The sequence below is a fragment of the Phycodurus eques genome, chromosome 3 (assembly GCF_024500275.1).
Source record: "Phycodurus eques isolate BA_2022a chromosome 3, UOR_Pequ_1.1, whole genome shotgun sequence".
Taxonomy (NCBI): Eukaryota; Metazoa; Chordata; class Actinopteri; order Syngnathiformes; family Syngnathidae; genus Phycodurus; species Phycodurus eques.
In genome coordinates, this window is record NC_084527.1 from 22750042 (window position 1) to 22771442 (window position 21401).

Consider the following 21401-nt stretch of genomic DNA (forward strand, 5'->3'; position numbering starts at 1 on the left):
CATCTCTAAAGAGTTGATGCACCCCTCTACCCCACGTACACCCTTAGATAAACAGTTTATCGCTATCTTCACTTAACTTTTTAAGCCATCCATCCCCTTTCAGCATCACAAAAGAGGTGGCACACCTTCTTTACCGTTACAGAACACAGAAAACAAAATCTAGTCCATTCTTTCCCAAATGCTTCTAGTCCAGTCTTTCCCGAACCCCCTTCCAACATCAAACAAAAGGTTAGTGCACGCTTTCTCAGACTTCTTAAGTGGCACACTCCCATCAACATCCCGAAAGAATTGTCACAACCCCTTCAGCATCCCCAAACAGTTGACACACCTCTCTCCACTGAACAAACACACCCTCCAAAAATAAGTTCAGTACAGTCTTTCCCAAAAAAAAAGGAAGTTTGGTAGTCTTCCCAAACCCTTTCAACATCCCAAAAGATTTGGTACACCCATTTTAACATCCTGATAGAGTCAGCAACAACGCTCTCGCTTGCTCACATCTTTTGAAAAAAAGTTTAGATGTCTTACCAAAACCTTTAAAACCATTCACCTTCTTTCCACATCCTGACCCAGTTGGCGCACCACCTCTTCCCCATATGATGCTGGACTTAATGCTGTGACTGTTGTTGTGTGCCAGCTTGCACGAGGCCATCATCCCAAGGGGTGCGCGCCAGGGTCAGAGTCAGCTGAAGCGGACGTGCAGCATCTTCGCTTACGAGGACATCAAGGAGGTGCACAAGCGACGCTACCTGCTGCAGGTACTTTTTCTTTGGCTTCATGGGGTGAGTTTGGATGAGTTGTGTTGACAGAGGTACGCCATCTTTATCAGGGTGTTAAAGGGCATATGTGGCTTGAAATAAAAGTGTGTTGTTATTGTGTGGCAGCCAATGGCGGTGGAGGTTTTCTCCGCTGATGGGAGGAACTATCTGCTGGCCTTCCAGAAGGGGGTGCGCAACAAAGTCTACCAAAGGTATTAACACCCCCTTTTTCATCTACTGTGAACTCTGTATTAATTCTAAAAGTGATTCCCGTAGGTTCCTGGCAGTGGTGCCTTCACTGGCCGACAGCTCCGAGTCAGTTTCGGGACAGAGGCCAAACACCAGCGTGGAACAAGGGTGTGTTTCATTTATCATTCTAAGAAGGGGAGAAATGGTAGAGAGCAAGTACGCAAGCAATGCAGTATAAAGCTATTGACTGATGCTAACAACCGAAAGCCCGTAGAAAGCTAGTAACAGAAAAACTGCTACTTTCTCTATTGTGTAAAAAAAAAAAAAAAAAAAAATGCGGCTAATGCTAACAGCAAAAAAGCCGTTATCTTCGCTAATGATAGCATAAGAAAAAACATCTGCAGTCACTAATACTAACATCAGAAAAATGTATTGGTCAATGCAAACTCACAAAACTGCTACTGCCACTATTGTAAAAGAAACTGCTACAATTGCTAATGCTAACATCAGGAAAACTGCTACTGCAGCTTATACTTAGAACAGACAAACTGCTACATTCTTGAATGCTAACAACAAAAGAAAAATGTTAACTGCTACTGCTAACATCAATAAAACCTCTACAGCAGGGGTGTCAAACAAATTTTTGTCGCGGGCCACATCACAGTTATGGTTCCACTCGGAGGTCGTTCTGGCTACAACCCATATGATTGCCTCATATTATTACATATACACAAATTAATGGATAATCACTTTTGAAATCAGAAGCCAGTCAAAACTGTTTGTTCGACTACAGTATGAATCAATTTTATTTTAAAAGGGGGATTGGTAACAAAAAAATGCTTGCAATATCTCAACATTTTTAAAAGTGAAGCCGATTTGCAATTTTGGCAAGAAACAGAAAGTCGATGCACACTCTCGCGGGCCACATAAAATGATGTGACGGGCCGGATCTGGCCCCCGGGCCACCAGTTTGACACCTGTGCTCTACAACCTCTAATGCTAGCATCAGAAAAACTGCTACAACCCTGAACGCTAACAACAGAGAAACTGCTTCTGTCGCTAATTCTAGCATCAGAAAAACTGCTATTTAGGTTACTGCAAACGTCACATCATAAAAATACTGCAATCATCGTTAATGCTAAGTCTAAGTGTCTGTCATGTCGTCACTAGGTCTGGTCTCCTCAGCACTTTGGTGGGAGAAAAGTCTGTGACTCAGCGTTGGGAGGTAAGAAGCGGCCATCTTGTCTCTAGTTGGACCCATATCCTCAGTCCTGGCCTGGTTCTCAAGTTCTACTTCCTTTTTTTTTCAGCGAGGGGAGATAAGTAACTTCCAGTATCTGATGCATCTCAACACGCTGGCGGGTCGCTCCTACAATGACCTGATGCAGTACCCTGTCTTCCCCTGGATCCTGGCTGATTTCGACTCTGAGGTGAGTTCCGCAGTGCGGAAGATTCACTGGCCCTCTGTTTTGAATATCGTCGAGCTGATTCAGTGCGGAAGATTCACTGGCCCTCTGTTTTGAATATCGTCGAGCTGATTCAGGTTTTGGGTTTATTGTTTGGCAAAGGAGCTGGACCTGAACAACCCCAAGACGTTCCGCAATCTCGCCAAGCCCATGGGGGCGCAGACAGACGACAGGCTGACGCAGTACAAGAAACGCTATAAGGACTGGGAGGACCCCAATGGTAATTAGTGACCGATCAATGATTGGATGAGCACTGACTGAATGATTGACAGACCGACCAATGACTTTCTCACATAGGCGAAACTCCCGCCTACCACTATGGCACACACTACTCATCTGCCATGATTGTCGCCTCCTACCTGGTGCGCATGGAGCCTTTCACGCAGATTTTCCTCAGACTACAGGTGAGAAAATCTTGATAAAAATAAAACCAAGATAACAATGCCAAGCTAAGGTAACGGGCCCCTCTGCCAGGGTGGCCATTTTGACCTGGCCGACAGGATGTTCCACAGCGTGCGCGAAGCCTGGCTGTCCGCTGCCAAGCACAACATGGCCGATGTCAAGGAGCTCATCCCAGAGTTCTTCTACCTGCCAGAGTTCTTGCTCAACTCCAACAACTTTGATCTGGGTCAGTAGCGGCTAACATGGTAACATAACAACAAACGACATCAGTGATGCTAAAGGATACCTCTTTGATGCTAACAGGTGCCAAGCAGAATGGCACCAAGCTGGGTGATGTCATCCTGCCTCTGTGGGCCAAGGGCGACCCGCGGGAGTTCATCCGGGTGCACAGAGAGGTGAGCCGTTAGTTAGCATTCACTTTCAGCTTTGTACCCCCTTGGACATCCTGAAAAAAATATCAAGTAGTGTCATTCCCAACTTTTGGAGCCACGCAACCCCTTTAACATTCCAAAAGTGTTAACACACCCCTCTACCCTATACACACCCTCTGAAAAAAACATGTTTGGTGCTGTCTTTCCCAAACTTTTGAAGCCGTGCCCTCCATTTAACGTCCCAAAAGTGGTAGTGCACTCCCTGACCCTCTCACACACTCTCTCCAAAAAACATTTCGTACAGTTTACCAAACTCATGGGGTTGCGCACCCTTTTCAACATCCCAAAAGTGTAGACACACCCCCTCTCTCCTGCACGATCCCTTTGAAAACAAGTTTAGTACAGTCTTTTACAAACTTTCAAATTTGAGCATCCCCTTCAACATCCCAAAAGCGTTAGCACACTACTCTTCCCAATACACACGTACAAACGAAAGTCTTAATTATCTTGTATTCTAGTTTTATAAAATATCTTGCACACCCCCATGAGTTTGAATGGCTGAGGGCAACCCACCACCAGTTAGACATTTTCAATCTCGCACACCCCGTACATGGGGGGGTGTGCCATCTGCACTGTTTGGGAATGCCTGTCCTATATTCAATATTTATGTTTTGTCTGTGGTCCCGCGTTCATTCTCACGTGTTTTTGTATAGGCACTGGAGTGCGATTACGTGTCGGCGCATCTCCACGAATGGATCGATCTGATATTCGGCTACAAGCAGCAAGGTCCTCCTGCCGTGGAGGCCGTCAACGTTTTCCACCATCTCTTCTACGAAGGCCAGGTGGACATTTACAACATAAACGACCCCCTCAAGGAGACTGCCACCATCGGATTCATCAACAACTTTGGGCAGATCCCCAAGCAGGTGCTAATGCTGACACCACAAAACTACTAATACTAAAATCTAAATAGTGGCAGTGGCCAATGCAGCTAATAATAAGAAAATAACAGCTAACGTAGCTAATGCTAATGTCATGGGTGTGTGTGGATGTGTATTTCAGCTGTTTAAGAAGCCCCACCCGCCTAAACGGGTGCGGAGCAAAGCTAACGGTGATTCCGCCAATGTTCCGCCAAGCTCCACTGGCGACAAGATCTTCTTTTATCATTTGGACAATCTCAGACCCTCGCTGGCCCCTGTCAAAGGTACACACACGCGCATGCACACACACGATATAATAACACATGAATTCATAATGTTAATTTTTTATGTTTGTTGCAGAGCTGAAGGAGCCGGTGGGTCAGATCGTGTGCACCGACAAAGGCATCCTGGCCGTGGAGCAAAACAAAGTGCTGACTCCGCCCACGTGGAACAAGACGTTTGCGTGGGGCTACGCTGACCTCAGCTGCCGCCTTGCAAACTACGAGTCTGATAAGGTCAGTAATGGTCCTCTAAAGACCTCGAAAGAACCAGATTTTGGGTGCTTGGGTGACCACAATCCGAGTAGGCCTGGGCACTTGGCTCTGGAGCTCACCCAATATAGAGGAAGAGCAAAAAAAAGTATACAGCTATACATACAGTATGTATGTGTGTATGTATGTATGTGTGTGTGTGTGTGTGTGTGTGTGTGTGTGTGTGTGTATATATATATATATATATATATATATATATATATATATATATATGCACTTCGCTCTGGAGCCCTCCCAGCAAAAATAAGTATCTGTCTAAAAATATATGTATGTCCATTGCATTTATAGAGAAAAAAGGAAGAGAGTGATCAAAGAGAGCAAGGAAAAATATCCAATCATTGCAGGGCCTGCCTGAGCATAAGTGTCCTCGCCGAGACACCTCTTGGGCGGGCAATAATCTGAGCAGGACTGGGCACTTTGCCCTGAGGAAAAAAAAATTTTCATAGTTGAATCTTTTTTTTTTTAACATTCATATAAGGGACCCATGTTTTTCCAGGCATTGGTGGTCTATGAGTGTTTGTCCGAATGGGGTCAGATCTTGTGCGCTATCTGCCCCAACCCCAAGCTGGTGATCACAGGTGGAACCAGCACGGCCATTTGCGTTTGGGAGACAGGAACGTCCAAAGAGAGAGCTAAGACGCTCACGCTCAAGCAGGTGAATTTAGCAATATTCGTCTGTTTTAATGCTGTGATGATATAATTATTACCCCCTCCCACGTGTGTTGGCAGGCGCTGCTGGGCCACACGGACGGCGTCACATGTCTGACGGCGTCGTCTGCCTACCACATCGTGGTGAGTGGCTCCCGGGACAGAACCTGCATCGTGTGGGACCTCAACAAGCTTTCCTTCGTCACACAGCTACGAGGACACCGCGCTCCCGTCTCTGCGCTGTGCATCAACGAACTCACGGTGGGTGCCAAGACAAATACAGTGGAATCTCGATTCACGAACACCCCAGTTCATCAACAACTCAGTTTTCAAAGAATCTTTGTCCACTGTGCAAGAGCTCGCTGGTGATAATGTGAGTGAGGCTTCATGGTCCAATGGTTCCTTCTAAATCACCTTCCCTTTCATTGATTTTAACATGCCGTCTTTAACTGTACAACTGCACATCCTTTGGTATGTTCACCATGGATACTGATATCAAAAAAGGCTGTCAAATCCTATCATGCAATGCATTTCCCAAAGCATACAGTACTGTACATGAAAAGGCGTTGAAGAGTGATTTGCCAATGGGCAATTCTTTCTTCATAATAAAGAGTGTTTTCACTTATTTCTGTATTGTACAGTATTAATTTCTAAGTACACCCCAATAAAAACAAGGTAAACATAACTTTGTTCTGTGGCTGAAACAGATTTATTGCATTTCCGGTCATTTCAGTGGGAAACATTACCGTGCAATCCAAGTCACGGAATGAATGAAGTTCGTGAACCGATATTCCACTGTAGTCTGTCCCTGGGTCAAAAAGGCAATGCTTTGCGTGACATTCCTAAAGTGTAAAAATAACTTAGCCATTGTATTATACGTCTTAGATAAAGTAAAAATGCTCGTCCATAGAAGACTTTTAACGGAGGGGTCCCAAAACTGAAACTGCTACTAATGCTAAAAAAAAAAAAAAAAAAAAAAGGAAAAATGTGTAAATGCTACAGTGGCTAATTTTTTTTAGCGGTAGAAAAAGAATTATTTCTACCGCTAACATGAATGTCCACTTGGCTAATGCTAACACATATTGCTCCTGCTATTAAAGCTAATGATGATGATATATAAAGTAACAATGAAATAATAAAAACATCCCAAAACTGTGTCACTGATACAAACATTGCGGTAAAAAATACAACTTTGGCTAATGCTACTGCTAACATTTAAAAATCTCTTTTAGACCTAATGATGATGTTATGTAACCTCAACTGCGACTAATGGTAGCATCCCAAAACTGCCACTGTGGCTAATACAGATGGAGCTGCTAATGTTGCTAACGTTACAATCTAAAAACTATTACTGCCACTAAAATTCATATCCTAAAATTGCTACAATTGCTAATGTTAACATCCCAAAACTGCCACTGCAGCTAATGCTAACCTGCCAAAACTGCCACTGTAGACAGCGCATATGTAACTGCAACTGTAACTGCAACTCCCAAAACTGCTAATGGGGATGTAACCGCTACTGTTGCTAATGCTAACATCCCAAAATGCTACTGTGACAAATGCTGACATCCAACAGCTGACACTGTTGTTAATGCAGATGGCATGTTAACTACTACTAAGGCTTATATCACAATACTGCTATGAAAGTTAACATGCTAATGCTAGCTTGGGTATGTGTGTGTGTGTGTGTGTGTGTGTGTGTCTGTCTGTCTGTCTGTCTGCGTGTACGCAGGGTGACATTGTATCGTGCGCAGGCACGTACATCCACGTGTGGAGCATCAACGGCAGCCCCATCGCCAGTGCCAACACGTTCACCGGACGCAGTCAGAACATTGCATGCTGCTGCGTATCCGAGATGAATGAGTGGGACACGCACAACGTCATCGTCACGGGACATTCGGATGGCGTTGTCAGGGTAAACAGGAGAAAAAACAACAAACAAACGAACAAAATAAAAACATGCCGGCTAGCGTGAGAAGCTAAACTTGAGTGCTCTTTTGTTGTTGTCGTAGTTCTGGAGGATGGAATTCCTCCAAGTCCCAGAAACCCCTGCTCCCGAACCCGTGGAGCCCGACGTTCCTGACTGCTGTGGAGACGACAAACTTGGTGAGTAGGAATTATATACATACATACATATACACACACACACACACACTATATATATATATATATATATATATATATATATATATATATGTTCAAATCCTGTGAGGAAGTCTCATGGGATTTTCTCTGTGGTCCACCAGAGGGCGGCGATGAGGACAGCAGCGAATCAGACGTAGATGAAGAAGAAGGACCAGGAAGTAGTCTGAGCCATGAACACAAAGCAGTGCGCAACCCGTCTAGTCAGCCAGGCAGCCAGCCAGGCAGTGCTGTGCACAGACCCAGAGGTAACACGCAGGAAAAGCTAATTTTAGCATTTCGATAAATCGATTATTTTTTCACTTTAAGCACACCCCCACTCTCAAACCCACAAAAAATCAAAACAAACCATATTTAACACAGAGCAACATAGATTTTATGCTGTTCTTTAAGCTGTGCAATCCCTTCAACACTTAGAGTAATGTAGATGTTTTTTATTGTTTTTTTTGTCACAGAACAAATGTTTCCAAAATGTTTTAGCTGCAGCACTCCTACCCCCCACCCCACACTAAAACAAAAACATTTAGCCTAGAGAAACACAGATTTTATGTTGTAGAGCAAACTTTCCCAGGATGTTTTTGCTATACAGCCCTCAGAGTTGGCATACTCCCTCTCCACAAACCCACAGATATCAACGCACCCCTCTTCCTCACACCACAATCTCAACTCCAACCTGTCAAAATGGAAAACATTCAAAACAAACCTAGCTTATAGCTATGTTGATTTTACGATGTAGCAGTATTTCCATAACCTGCAAAAGCTGCACACTCCCTTCAACACACCAACAGAGTTGGTACACGCATATCTCTGGCACCCCAACCCACCACCACACCATAGTCCACTCACAAAAATACAAACACAGCCTGTTTACCATATCATACATACGAATCGCACATCTAGGGGAGCGCGCACCACAGTTTATGAATACCTGAAACTAAAGCATGAGCGTAAATGTTTTTTCCAGGTCCATCGGCACAAGGTGGTGCGTCGTGGTCAATGGACAGCGGCTCGGATGACTCCCACCGCTGGTCGGACAGCCTGAGCATCGATGAGAAGGACGGCTTTGTGTTCGTCAACTACTCAGATGGCCAACACAAGGGTGCGCACCGCCACCACATGCACCCCCACGGGATCAGCGGCACCAACACTCAGCTTCTGCACCCGCCTGCCGTGGAGGCGCGCGCCTTCAACCAGCTCAGGGCAGGTGGGTGTTGTTGTAGACTCCTTGGGTGCGTGTACTAAAGCGTAACGCTAACGAGTTTGCACACTCTTTCTCCCCCCACCCACAGAAGAAAAAAATCGAAACAAACCCTATTCACCATATAAATACTTTTTAAGCCGCAAACCTCCTTCAACACCCTGTCACAGTTGGCTCACTCTGTCTCCCTCAACCCACAAATAAAAAGTCTGAAATCTTGTTATCATATTGCTATGTAGATTTGATGTCACAGAACAATATTTTCCAAACGTTTGTTCCCGCATCTGCCAACCGTGCAGGGGTTGGCCCGCTAACTGCAAACGGATGTTGACTTCAACACTCGAACCGAGTTTGTGCACCCCTTCCCCGACACAGAGAAGAAAAGAAAATATTTATTTATTTAGATTTTAATCAGAATCATCTTTATTTTGCCAAGCATGTCCAAAAAAACCACACAATGAATTTGTCTCCCGTAGTTGGAACTGCTGTAGTACGACAACAGACAGTCAATTGACAGAGAATACTTTTGAGACATTGAGAAAAACAGTCGCTGAGCAATAAAAGGTTGCTAGTAATCTGGTAATGCCGGTATAATTTATTTATTTATTTATTTGACAATTGTGCAAAAAGATGCAGAGTCCTCTAGCAATTAGAGCAGTTTGAATGACTAATATAGCAATAGATCGGTGCAATGACCATTGTGCAAAGGGCGCCGAGACTTCAAGGAATGTAAAATGACTAGTAGTGCGATGATCTGGGACAATGTCAAATGTTGCAGATACTCCTCAGTCAGTGTGAAAGTCGTGCAGTTGCTACTCTGGCATGAGTGGCCAGTATTGGTCAACAACAGATATGCAAATAGTGCTGATTCTGATTTCCCCAAATTTTGCTGGTGCACCCGCCCGACGTGGAGAGGTACGCCTACTAACTGCTAGCATGCTAACATGTGTTGACAGGCTACAGGTGGGAGCGACAGCTGGTCTTCCGCAGCAAACTCACCATGCACACGGCATTCGACCGCAAGGACAATGCGCACCCTGCCGAGATCAGCTCACTCGCCATCTCCAAGTGAGACGCCATTTTGTCTCTGTGTCGCCTTTTTGTCTCGCCGCTTAAGGTTCATGTACTAGTGTGCTTTTTGTCCTCACTAGTAAGACAACATTGGTATACTAGTAGCACAACTACAAAACTGTGCACTAGCTGACATCTGTGTGCTATTGTTACTACTCGTGAAGCGCTAGATATTAGCTAGTAGAATTTTATAATGTCATTCGTAGTCATTTTGCCTCGCTAGTAATGTAATTGTCCCATTAGTATGGAAAAGTTGCTACTATTGAGGACAAAGAGCGTACTAGTACATGGAGCTCAAGCTGGATATCAAGACCAGTATTGGGAAAGTTCATTTTCTACGTGAACCAGTTAAAAGTTCAGTTCATAGTTCAATATTCTAAATTTTGAACTAGTTTCACTGGTCCAAAAACAAACTAGTTTATAGTTATTTTTTCTTCAGTATGTTGCTGACGGGCGGCATAGTTGACGATTGGTTAGAGCGTCTGCCTCACAGTTCTGAGGACCGGGGTTCAATCCCCGCCCCCGCCTGTGTGGATTTTGCATGTTCTGCCCGTGCCTGCGTGGGTTTTCTCCGAGCACTCCGGTTTCTTCCCACATCTCAAAAACATGCATGGTAGGTTAATTGACAACTCTAAATTTCCCGTAGGTGTGAATGTGAGGGCGAATGGTTGTTTGTTTCTATGTGCCCTGCGATTGGTTGGCAACCAGTTCAGGGTGTACCCCCCTCCTGCCCCATGATAGCTGGGATGGGCTCCAGAACTCCCCCTTGTCAGGATAAGCGGCTCAGAAAATGGATGGATGTTGCTGACGGACTATTTCCCTCAATTACTGGCATTTCATTTGTTGCCACCCATTCAGTCCACACTAGTACCCAGTAGCAGCTTTCACCCTACAATCTAAAAAACATGAGGAAAAACATGTTGCTTGAAAGGTGTTTTTAAATGAGGAATTAAAACAAAAAGAGGACTTCTGTCCTTAATGTGGTAAACAAAAACATCCAGCTTCCCTAGCTTTGCAAAGCAATGCGCTATGCGATAGCGTGCTTCTGTCCCGTGATTTTTAACAGTGGTAAAGACTTTGAGGGACCTAGCTTGTTTACCATATTAATTGACTCTGCTTTTTCTGTTTGGTTTTTGAAAGTCTTCTTGTGCTTCCTCTGCCCTTAAACATTCGGCACGCAACATTCTCCCATCATAAAGTGCACGCAGCGCGTTCTTTCATAAATACAAAACCCAACTCTTGTGTCCATGAAAACAGGAATGCCCTCGTTTTTCCCTTTTTAGTACCCGGCGCTGCCATTGGTAACATCTGTAATGCGCGGGTCTTTGGGAATGTGGGCGGGACTGTGTCTACAGCGCTGCGAGGATTGTGTGTACAGGAGCTGTCACTCAAGCCCAATAAATCGAACCAAGCATAAAGTGACGATTGACATGACACCCAGCGTGTCAGTGTTTATGCCACGGAGTGCCAACTATGGTGCCAAAGGTTGCCTACCCCTGTACTAGAGTGTGACACATGCCTATTAGTTGGTCCTAGTAGTCTTACTAGTGCAGCGCAGTAGTGTACTACTAAGGTTTAATTGTGTACTAGTAGGCCCAAAGTGGCATCTATAGTGGAAATAACTACTAGTAAGACACAGTCATTCTACTAGTGTCATTGTCTTACTAGTGAGGACAAAGAGCATAATAATACATGGACCCTAAGCTGATATTGAATAAATGCTTAAAATGTCTTTCCATAAGGGTGCACTAGTAGCTCAACTATGTTTTACAAGTACTGCTTTTTTCCCCCTACAAATGCCACTTTTGACCAATCAGTAGACAATTAAACCTTCCATCCATCCATCCATTTTCTGAGCCGCTTCTCCTCACTAGGGTCGTGGGAGTGCTGGAGCCTATCCCAGCCGTCATCGGGCAGGAGGCGGGGTACACCCTGAACTGGTTGCCAGCCAATCGCAGGACACATACAAACAAACAACCATTTGCACTCACATTCACACCTACGAAAAAATTTAGAGTCTCCAATTCATGCATGTTTTTGGGATGTGGGAGGAAACCGGAGTGCCCGGAAAAAACCCACGCTGGCACGGGGAGAACATGCAAACTCCACACAGGCGGGGCCGGGGATTGAACCCCGGTCCTCAGAACTGTGAGGCTGACGCTCTAACCTGTCGACCACCGTGCCGCCTACAATTAAGCCTTACAAGTAAAATATTGTGGTGGACAAGTAATACTGCTAGGCCCAACCAGTAAGCATGTGTCACACACTTGTAGCCTCCTGGACAAAGCAAGTGCTCTCTTGTAGTTTTGCCTCATGAGTGACAGTTGTTCTCCTAGTATGCCAAAATTATCCTATTAATGTGCAGAAATGTTATACAGACAGTTATTCTGCTTGTACACCCTAGTCATTCTACGAGTGTGCTGAATTGTCTTATTAGTGAGGACAAAAAGCCATAGTAGTACATGTATCTCAATATTATGGATGTGAAATAAATGATCAAATGTTTTTTCATACGGCGGTTACCTTCTTTCCTTACCTATCAGGGACCACAGCAAGATCCTGGTGGGTGACGGGCAGGGGCGCGTCTTCAGTTGGTCGGTGAGTGACCAGCCGGGACGCTCGGCCGCTGACCACTGGGTGAAGGACGAGGTGGTGGACAGCTGCTCGGGGTGCGCGGTGCGATTCTCCCTCACCGAGAGACGCCACCACTGCCGGAATTGTGGACAGCTGTTTTGTCAGAAGTAAGTCCAACGGGATATTGCATCAAAAATTTTAAAAAAAATTTAAGTTGCGCACCCCCTTCAACATTCCGACAGGGTTGGCGCATCCCAGGCCCGCAGGCGCACACCCTAACAAAAAGTTATTTAAACATGATCAAAATGTGAAATTATGATGAAAAAAACCCAAAAACTTTTGTTTCAATTTCACCTTCTCACAATATGACCAAAATTGTTTGTCTTTCCCCAGCAGTTGACACACCTCCCCACGCACCCTCAAAAAGTCAGAAAAACATCATCAAAATGCAACAATTTTCCCAAGAGTTGGCACACCTCTTCGCCTTCAAAAAAATTAAAAAAAGTAATTCACACTTGGCCCGAAAGGTTGTTTTTTTTCTGTTGGTGCACCTCTCCCACAATTAAAATATGTGACTAAATAACCAGAGAAATGCGAAAATGCCTTTTTCTTCAGGAGATTGTGCACCCCGCCGACCCCCCCATGCACACAAAAAAAAATAATTTAAATGTATTTTTGTAGGAGTTGCCATACTTCCTCTCACACACCCTCAATTTTGGCACCCTGTCTCTGGCGCACACACTCTCAAAACATGATTTAAAAAAAAAAAAAACAACAACATTCAAACGATCAAAATGTGAAAAGAAAATATAACACTTCTTTCACATTTTTCAGGAAAAGTCAACATTTTCAAGAAAACAATCACAGGATAAGATTTATTTTTTCCCCTAAAAAATTACAGCTGCAAAAAAAGTTATATTTTTCAAGAAATAAGTAGAGGTTTTGTCAGAAGTCTGTGTCAAAAATGGTCCAACTTTTGAAGCTCCACAACCAAGACAAAAGTCACTTTTTTTAAGTAAGACATATTTTCAAGTGGGGAAAAAAACGTTTTGACAAAACAGTGACATTTTTCAGGAAAAAAATATTTTTATGTAAGAATAAAAAGTGCAAAAGTTCAACAAAAAGTCACATTTTTTAAAGGAAAAAGTTAATTTTTCAAGTCACATTTTTCAAGAATATGAGTCACACTTTATTGGGGAGAAAAAAAGTCAGATTTTCAGGAAAGAATAAATCAAATTTCTTTGGAAAACATTTATTTCATCAAAAAAAAAACATCAAGAAAACAATCACATTTTTCAAGAATAAAAGTAACTTTTCTTGAGCAAAAGGTTACACTTTCAAGAAAGAGTCTTTGAAAACAGTCACAATTTTCCAAGAAAGCCCGATTTTTCAAGGAAGTCACATTTTATAATCAGAATCATTTTATTTGCCAAGTATGTCCAAAAAACACACAAGGAATTTGTCTCCGGTAGTTGGAGCCACTCGAGTACGACAACAGACAGTCAATTGACAGAGAACACTTTAGAGACATAAAGACATTGACAAAAACAGTCACTGGGCAATAAAGGATTGCTAGTTATCTGGTAATGCCGGTAAAATTTATTTATTTATTGATATATTTTTTTGGCAATTGTGCAAAAAGACGCAGAGTCCTCTAGCACTTAGAGCAGTTTGAATGGCTAATATTGCAATAGTCCGGTGCAATGACCATTGTGCAAAGGGCGCCGAGACTTCAAGGAGTGCAGTTTAAAGTGACTAGTAGCGCAATAATCTGGGACAATGTTGATTGTGCAAATGTTGCAGATACTCTTCAGTGACTGTGCAAATGGGGCAGATGCTACTCTGGCATGAGTGGCGAGTATTGGTCAACAACAAATATGCAAATAGTGCAGCGTGGCTACTACAGTGAGTGCACAAGTAGTATATAATTGGCCCGACAGAAATGTGACAACAAACTCAGACAAAAGAAATTGGCAGCATGTTCCAATGGAATTGTAGGTTAGCTGTTTAAGAAGTTGATTGCAAGAGGGAAGAAGCTGTTGGAATGTCTGCTCGTTCTAGTTTGCATTGATCGGTAGCGCCTACCTGAGGGAAGGAGCCGGTGACCGGGATGTGGAGGGTCCGAGAGGATTTTGCAAGCTCTTGTCTTAGTTCTGGCAGCGTGCAAGTCCTCAAGGGTGGGTAGGGGGGGGGTCCTCTCGATCTTTTCAGCAGTTTTGATTGTCCGTTGCAGTCGGAGTTTGTCATTTTTGGAGCAGCACTAAACCAGACTGTGGTGGAAGAACATAGGACAGGTTCGATGACCGCTGTGTAGAACTGCCTCAGCAGCTGCCGTGGCAGGCCGTGCTTTTTCAGAAGCCGCAGGAAGTACATCCTCTGTGAGGCCTTTTTGAGGACGGAGTTGATGTTGATCGCCCACTTCAGGTCCTGAGAGACTGTAGTTCCCAGGAACTTGAAGGTCTCGACGGTTGACACAAGGCAGTTGGACAGCGTGAGGGGCAGCTGTGGCGAAGGATGCCTCCTGAAGTCCACGATCATCTCTACGGTCTTGAGCGTGTTCAACTCCAGGTTGTGTCGGGCCGCACCACAGCTCCAGCCGCTCCACTTCCTGTCGATATGCAGACCGTCCTTGATGAGGCCGGTGACAGTGGTGTCATCTGCAAACTTCAGAAGTTTGACAGCCGGGTGCTTTGAGGTGCAGTCGTTCGTGTAGAGAGAGAAGAGCAGCGGAGAGAGGACACAACCTTGGGGCGCTCGGTGCTGATGCAAATCCACTGGCAGATGGCAGGCGAAACGCTGAGTTGGAGAAGTTGGATGAAAGGAGTTCAGGGATGATGGTGTTGAACGCTGAGCTGAAGTCCACGAACAGGATCCTCGCGTAGGTCCCTGCACTGTCGAGGTGTTCTAGGATGAAGTGCAGTCCCATGTTGACTGCATCATCCGCAGACCTGTTCGCTCGGTAGGCAAACTGCAGGTGGTCCAGCAGGGGTCCTGTGACGCTCTTGAGGTGGTCCAGCATGAGACGTTCAAAGGACTTCCTGACTACAGATGTAAAGGCGACAGGCCTGTAGTCATTTGGACCCGAGATCGGAGGTTTCTGGGGGACTGGAATGATGGTGGAGCGTTTGAAACAGGATGGAACTTCGCACAGTTCCAGAGATCTATTGAAGATCTGAGTGAAGACTGGAGCGAGCTGGTCCGCGCAGACTTTGAGGCAGGATGGGGACACATGGTCCGGGCCTGCCGCTTTGTTAATCTTTTGTTGTTTGAAGATCCGTCTCACATCCTGTTCGTGGATGGTTAACGCAGAAGTCAGAGGTGTGATTGTGGTCAGTGGTGCGGCTGGGTGGATGTGGGGTGTGAAAGTGCCCTTTTCCAATCTGCAGTAGAAGGTATTCAAGTCATTTGCTAGTGTACTATTGTTCTCAGCTTGGGGTGATCGTCGCTTGTAATTGGTCAGCGATTGGAATGCATGCCAGACTGATTTATAGTCGTTGGCGTTAAACTGTTTTTCCAACTTTGCTGAATAGTTTCTCTTTGCAATGTTAATTTTCTTAGTCAGCTGGTTTCTAGTGCGATTATACAGGGCCCTGTCCCCGCTTTGATATGCGTCCTCCCTAGCTTGGCGAAGTTGCTTAAGTTTGGCAGTGAACCACGGCTTGTTGTTATTGAATGTGCGAAATGACTTTGTTGGTAGACAAACCTCTTCACAGAAACTAATAAGATGTGACAGTGTTCCGTATATTCATCCAGGCTGCCAGCTGAATTTTCAGACACTCCAGTCTGTGCAGTCTAAACAGCTTTGAAGTTCTATCTGTGCTTCATTGGTCCACTTTTTCACTGTTTTCACTGTAGGCTTCGCGCATTTAAGTTCTTGCCTGTATGTCGGTATTAAGTGAATTAAGCAGTGATCAGACGAGCCCAGTGCTGCACGAGGTTTAGCCCTGTGATTGGCTGGCGACCAGTTCTGGGTGTACCCCGCCTCTCGCCCGAAGATACTTGGGATAGGCTCCATCACGCTCGCGACACTAGTGAGGATAAGCGGTACGGAAGATTAATGAATTAATGAAACAAAGTTACCTTTGTCTTGTATAAGAGTCACATATTTGGGGGTAAAAGTTTTAAGAAAGAGTCAAACTTCTTCAGAAAAAGTCAACTTTTGTAAGAAAGTCATTTTTTAAGTAAGCCTCGTTAAAAAAAAAAAAAAAAAAACAGGTCACATTTTTCAACGATGAGACACTTTTTTTTTTTTTTTTTTAAAGTCACATTTTTCAAGAGTCCTATTTCTTCAGAAAAAAGTCAAATTTTCGAGTCACTTTTTTTCAAGAAAAAAAGTAATTTTTCAAGAATGTCATATTTGTCATTCTTATTTTCTAAAAAAAAAAAATTGAGTCACATTTTCCAGTGTCATTTTTAAAGAAAGAAAAACGATACGTTTTCACACAAATACAGTACATTTTTCTCAAACCATGACAAAATAACCTAAGAAATGCAGAAATGCCTCTTTTCCAGTGGGAACAACCCCTGTCCCTTACGCACACCTTCAATTTAAAATTTAATATTTCCAGCACACTGTCTCCCTGCACATACCCTCAAAACATGCTCTCACAAAACTTTCAAAATGTGAACAAAACGTGACAAAAATAATGAAAGAGATGAAAACAAAACAAAGTTGGCACACCCCTTTCCCCTGCTCTGAAGTGAACCTCTGTGCCTGTCTTGACCTCCTGTTTCCAGGTGCAGTCGCTTCCAGTCGGAGATCAAGCGCCTGAAGATTTCGTCTCCGGTGCGCGTGTGCCAGAACTGTTACTACAACCTGCAGCACGAGCACACCGCCGCCAACGACGAACACAAGAACTGAGCGCACCCCCACCCCCACCCAGCAAGGTGTTTATAATGTACATACATGTAACCACGGCCTTTTTAACTCCAACCACACACCCACAAAAAGGTAAAATGTAAAATAGCGGACGTGAAAAAGATATGAATGTCACTCATGAATAATAATGTCACTCGTTATGCAAAATTGTCTCCACGTTTTGTTTTTTTGCCAAATTGTTGAGTTGCTGCTTCCTGAAGAGACTGGATGGAGGGACATGTTCAAATATCATATCTTATATCTTAAAATAACTTTATTAATAATGTCTGGTCAGTCTTGAGTAAGTGTACAGGATTTTCTACAAAAAGGGACTTTCTTCTTGTATGTGTTTTTTTTTTTTTTTTTTAATATAAATATATATGATTTGTTGACTGTGCCCACAGGCGTGATTATCATCGTCATCGTCATCACGTTGATTAATCATGTAAAAAACAAACTTGTTCCATATGCTTCTTGATGTTGTTTAGGTTGCAAACAGCAGGAATGTGCACACATTTAAACACATCTTTACTTGTTTTGTTTTTTTTACGTTTTGAACCTGGTTGCAGACAAAAAAATAATGCAAATCAGTTGAAAATAATGACAGAATATGTCATGAATGAATTGAAATATTAATCGTGAAAAAAAATCTACATTTGTTTGGGACGATTTTTTTTCCCCAATAAAGAACTAAGTCAGTTTTCTTCAATTTGATTCACGTAATATTGAAACTTTTACAGACTTTAATCGGGTAATATGAGTGTTTTTTTTTTGCTAGGGAAATATCGTAATATTCCAAATTTCTTTCTTGTAACTTACCTTTTTTTGAAAATTTTACTTCTTGAAAAAATGTGTCCTAAACGTAGTCTGTCATGTTGATATTTATAGAAAAAATATATAAATTGAATTTGGAATGTTACGATTTCTTTTCTCTGAAAATTGTCACTTTTATCTTGGAATATTACACTTTTTTTCCTCCTAAAAAGTTGACTGCAATATTATAATATTCAAATTGTGTTTTGAATTTTAATCTTGTAATATTACAGTTTTAATTCCATATTGATTTCCTTTTTCTTTCTTTAAAAGTGTTTCCCCCCCCCTTGTAATGTTAACTTTTTTATTTAAAAAAATAATATATATTTATCTCATAATTTTATGAATGCTTTTCTCACAAAAATGTTACTAATAGCGTAATATTCAAACTTTTTACTCCTAAAACATCTGACTTAATTCTTGTAATATTACGACTTTTTTCTGGACTTCTTTTCTTTAATCTCATGCAAGTAATATTACAACTTTTTTTCTTTAAAAACTACTATAACTAATCATATACTACGACTTAAAAAAATACTATTTTCATGAGAAAATGTTTTTTTGTAAAAGACCAAAAAAAAGACTTGAATCTCAAAATAACAAGTTATTTCTGGGGGGGAAATGGCTATTACGAGAATAGTCAATTATATTGTTTCTTGATTTTTTTACTTAATATTACAACTTTTTTCCTCCTGAAAGTATGATTTTTATATATATTTTTTTGTAATTTTACCACTTTTTTTCTTTAAAAATATGAACTTGAATCGCGGAATGTTAGTAATAATATGAATATTAGTTTGTTTCTCCAAAAAATACTTATTTTTTCTTGACAAATATGGCTCATCATATATTACAACTTCGAGAAAAAAAAGTTTTTTTATGTAAAAGACGTTTACTCAAAAAATAAAAAAGTATTAAAAGAAAATCTGACTTTTTTTCTCCTAACTTTACATTTCTTACCCCCGAAAATCTATATTTTTTTGTTGTTGGCTTAAATCTTGTTGTTTTACAATTTTTTCCCACAAAAAAATATAACAATAATTTTTTCCCCCTCCCTACAAATGCAACTTTCTTCTAGTAACGTTTCCAAGTGTCCTTTTTAAAGTGACCATTAGAGGACGCCAAATCCCAAGTGACACTCGAGCCTCTTTACACATTGCTCTTTATCAGATCATGAACCCTCTTGGTTTTGATTGGATTTGATTGGCGGCCATGAAAAGATGAGGTGGCTGCAGCCAGGTTCAGACCCACGCACACACACGTTCACGCGCACACTGTGGTGGCAGCATTTGTTGGTGACGTCATTGTGTTGGACGTCCTTGTCAATCAGCAGTGTACAAAGAGCTTTTTTTTTTTTTTTAGTAGACTTTTAGTTTTTCTATGAAATGTTAGCGTGGTTCCTAATGACATTTCACATGTACAAAGTATTTATGCGAAGATGGCTGCTTTTACATTTTGGTTTTTTAAAAAGGAAGATTGTTGCATGAATACGGCGGACTGACTTTGTGCATCAGTACCACAACATCAACAACAACAAGACTTTCTTCTTGTCGCCATTGTCGTCTTTTTTTTGTGCGTTTATGTCGCATTTTGCAAGTAAAAGACACTTTTTTTTGTGGGCTGGGCCCCACACTCGACACTCACAAGGACAAGAAGACACTACCACCTGCCCGCCTGCTGGACTTGTGGAAAAAGAAAAGACAGTAGCGTGTGGCTTCTGGGTGGTTTCTGCTATTAGAAGACTTTGCGAGTATCTGCTGTGCAATCTGTGCTACATGAATGTTTCTTCTTCTTCTTCTTCTTCTTGTGTGTTTGTGTTCACAAGCCACAAACCATGTTGTAAAAAAAAAAGAAATCTTACTCCTTTGTCATCGTCATGGAAACAGGATGTTACAAAAATGCAATAGAGCTGATACTTATTCTTTAGCCTTTCAATAAATTGCTGTTTACCACCAAATGGCTCGTTCATTTACATAAGTAAAGACAAAGTAAAAACATTTCAAGAAAAATGATCAAAATTTTCAAAAAAAAAAAACTTTCACATTCTCCAGAAGTTTTTTTCAAATTTTTCAAGAAAATTTCAACATTTTTCAAGTCACTTTCAAGTGTAAGGATCGTTTTTGAAGTCATCTTTTCAAGCAAGTCGCATTTCTTCAGAATTTTTTTTTTCCAAGTCAGATTTTTCAAGAAAAATTACCATCTGTCAAGAATCACGTTTTTTAAATTCTTTTTTATGGGAAACGTTTGAAAGAAATCGACATTTTTCAGGAAAAGTCACAAAAAAAGTTTTTAAAAAATCAATTAATGAAGTCACATTTCAAGAAAAAGTTAGCATTTGACCCGATTGTCACATTTTTTAAAAAGTAAATCTTACTTTCAAGGGGGGGAGACACCTTTTGAGGAAAGTGACATTTTTCAAGAAATCTATTTTTTTCAAGAATCAAGAGTCACATTTTTAAAGTATTATTTTCCATGGTAATTAGCTGTGTTTTTAAAACAAAAAAGTCAAATTAATCAAGAATAAGTCAATTTTTGAGAAAAAAGTAAGATTTTTCAATACCGTCAATTTTTTTCAAAGATGTCACTTCTTTCTCTGCTATTAGAAGACTGCAAGTATCTGCTACGCAATCTGCGCTACATGAATGTTTCTCCTTGTGCGTGTTCACATGCCACGAACTTGAAAATTTAAACAAAAAAATCTCATACCTTCATCAACATCAATGGAATCAAAATGTTAAAATAATGCAAGAGAGCTGAAACCTTTTCTTAAGCCTTTTCAATGCATAATTGCTGTTTACTAGCAAGGTCTGTCACATAAATTTTCAAGAAAAAAGTTTAATAGTTCAAGAAAAAGCATTTTTTTCAAGAAACAGGATTTTTTTAAAAGTCAACAATTTCAATAAAAGTCCATTTTTTCAAGAATAAGTTCGTTTTTTTAAGTACAATTTTCAAGAGAAGTAATTTAAAAAAAAATCTTTTTTTAAGAAATTCACATTTTCAACTGTTTTTTTTCTCCAGGGGAAAAAACACGTTTTTAAGAATGAAGAATTCAAGCAAAAAATTAAAAACATTTCAAGAAAAAAAGCTCATATTAAAAAATAAGAGACCCCCCCCCCCAAGAAAAGTCAGATTTTCAAGAAAAAGTCAGATTTAATAAGAAAAACACATCAAGAAGTCACATTTTCAAAAGTCACATGATCAAGAAAGTCACATTTTTAAAGAAAACCAATTCACTTTTAAAGATAGAGAAAGTCTTATTTTCAGGGGGGGGGGGGGGGCTGATATAAAAAAAACACTACTTTAGTCTTGTAATGGTGCAACTTTTTTCTAGAGAAAATATTACTTTATTTGCATAACTACAATTTTTTTTCTAAAAATACAAATGTATTCATGAAATTACACTTTGTTACTGTAAAAAAATATAACTATTTCCCCCACAAACT

General features: G+C 41.5%; 1 protein-coding gene across 2 annotated transcripts in view; it reads left to right on the top strand.

Moving 5' to 3' along the window:
- The window catches only part of wdfy3 (WD repeat and FYVE domain containing 3), a 109982-nt gene extending 90067 nt beyond the window's left edge, over positions 1–19915 (top strand). For both annotated transcript variants that reach the window (XM_061672726.1, XM_061672725.1), the window contains 21 exons: positions 635–755; positions 882–967; positions 1032–1112; positions 2115–2169; positions 2255–2374; positions 2513–2630; positions 2708–2814; positions 2885–3038; positions 3116–3207; positions 3897–4109; positions 4246–4387; positions 4464–4618; positions 5151–5309; positions 5384–5563; positions 7035–7217; positions 7315–7408; positions 7549–7692; positions 8409–8648; positions 9599–9710; positions 12257–12454; positions 17025–19915. In XM_061672726.1, coding sequence (XP_061528710.1) covers positions 635–755; positions 882–967; positions 1032–1112; positions 2115–2169; positions 2255–2374; positions 2513–2630; positions 2708–2814; positions 2885–3038; positions 3116–3207; positions 3897–4109; positions 4246–4387; positions 4464–4618; positions 5151–5309; positions 5384–5563; positions 7035–7217; positions 7315–7408; positions 7549–7692; positions 8409–8648; positions 9599–9710; positions 12257–12454; positions 17025–17148 — 2878 coding nt within the window. In that variant the 3' untranslated portion in view covers positions 17149–19915. The remainder of the gene's footprint in view (positions 1–634; positions 756–881; positions 968–1031; positions 1113–2114; positions 2170–2254; positions 2375–2512; positions 2631–2707; positions 2815–2884; positions 3039–3115; positions 3208–3896; positions 4110–4245; positions 4388–4463; positions 4619–5150; positions 5310–5383; positions 5564–7034; positions 7218–7314; positions 7409–7548; positions 7693–8408; positions 8649–9598; positions 9711–12256; positions 12455–17024) is intronic.
- Positions 19916–21401: the final 1486 nt, after the last annotated feature.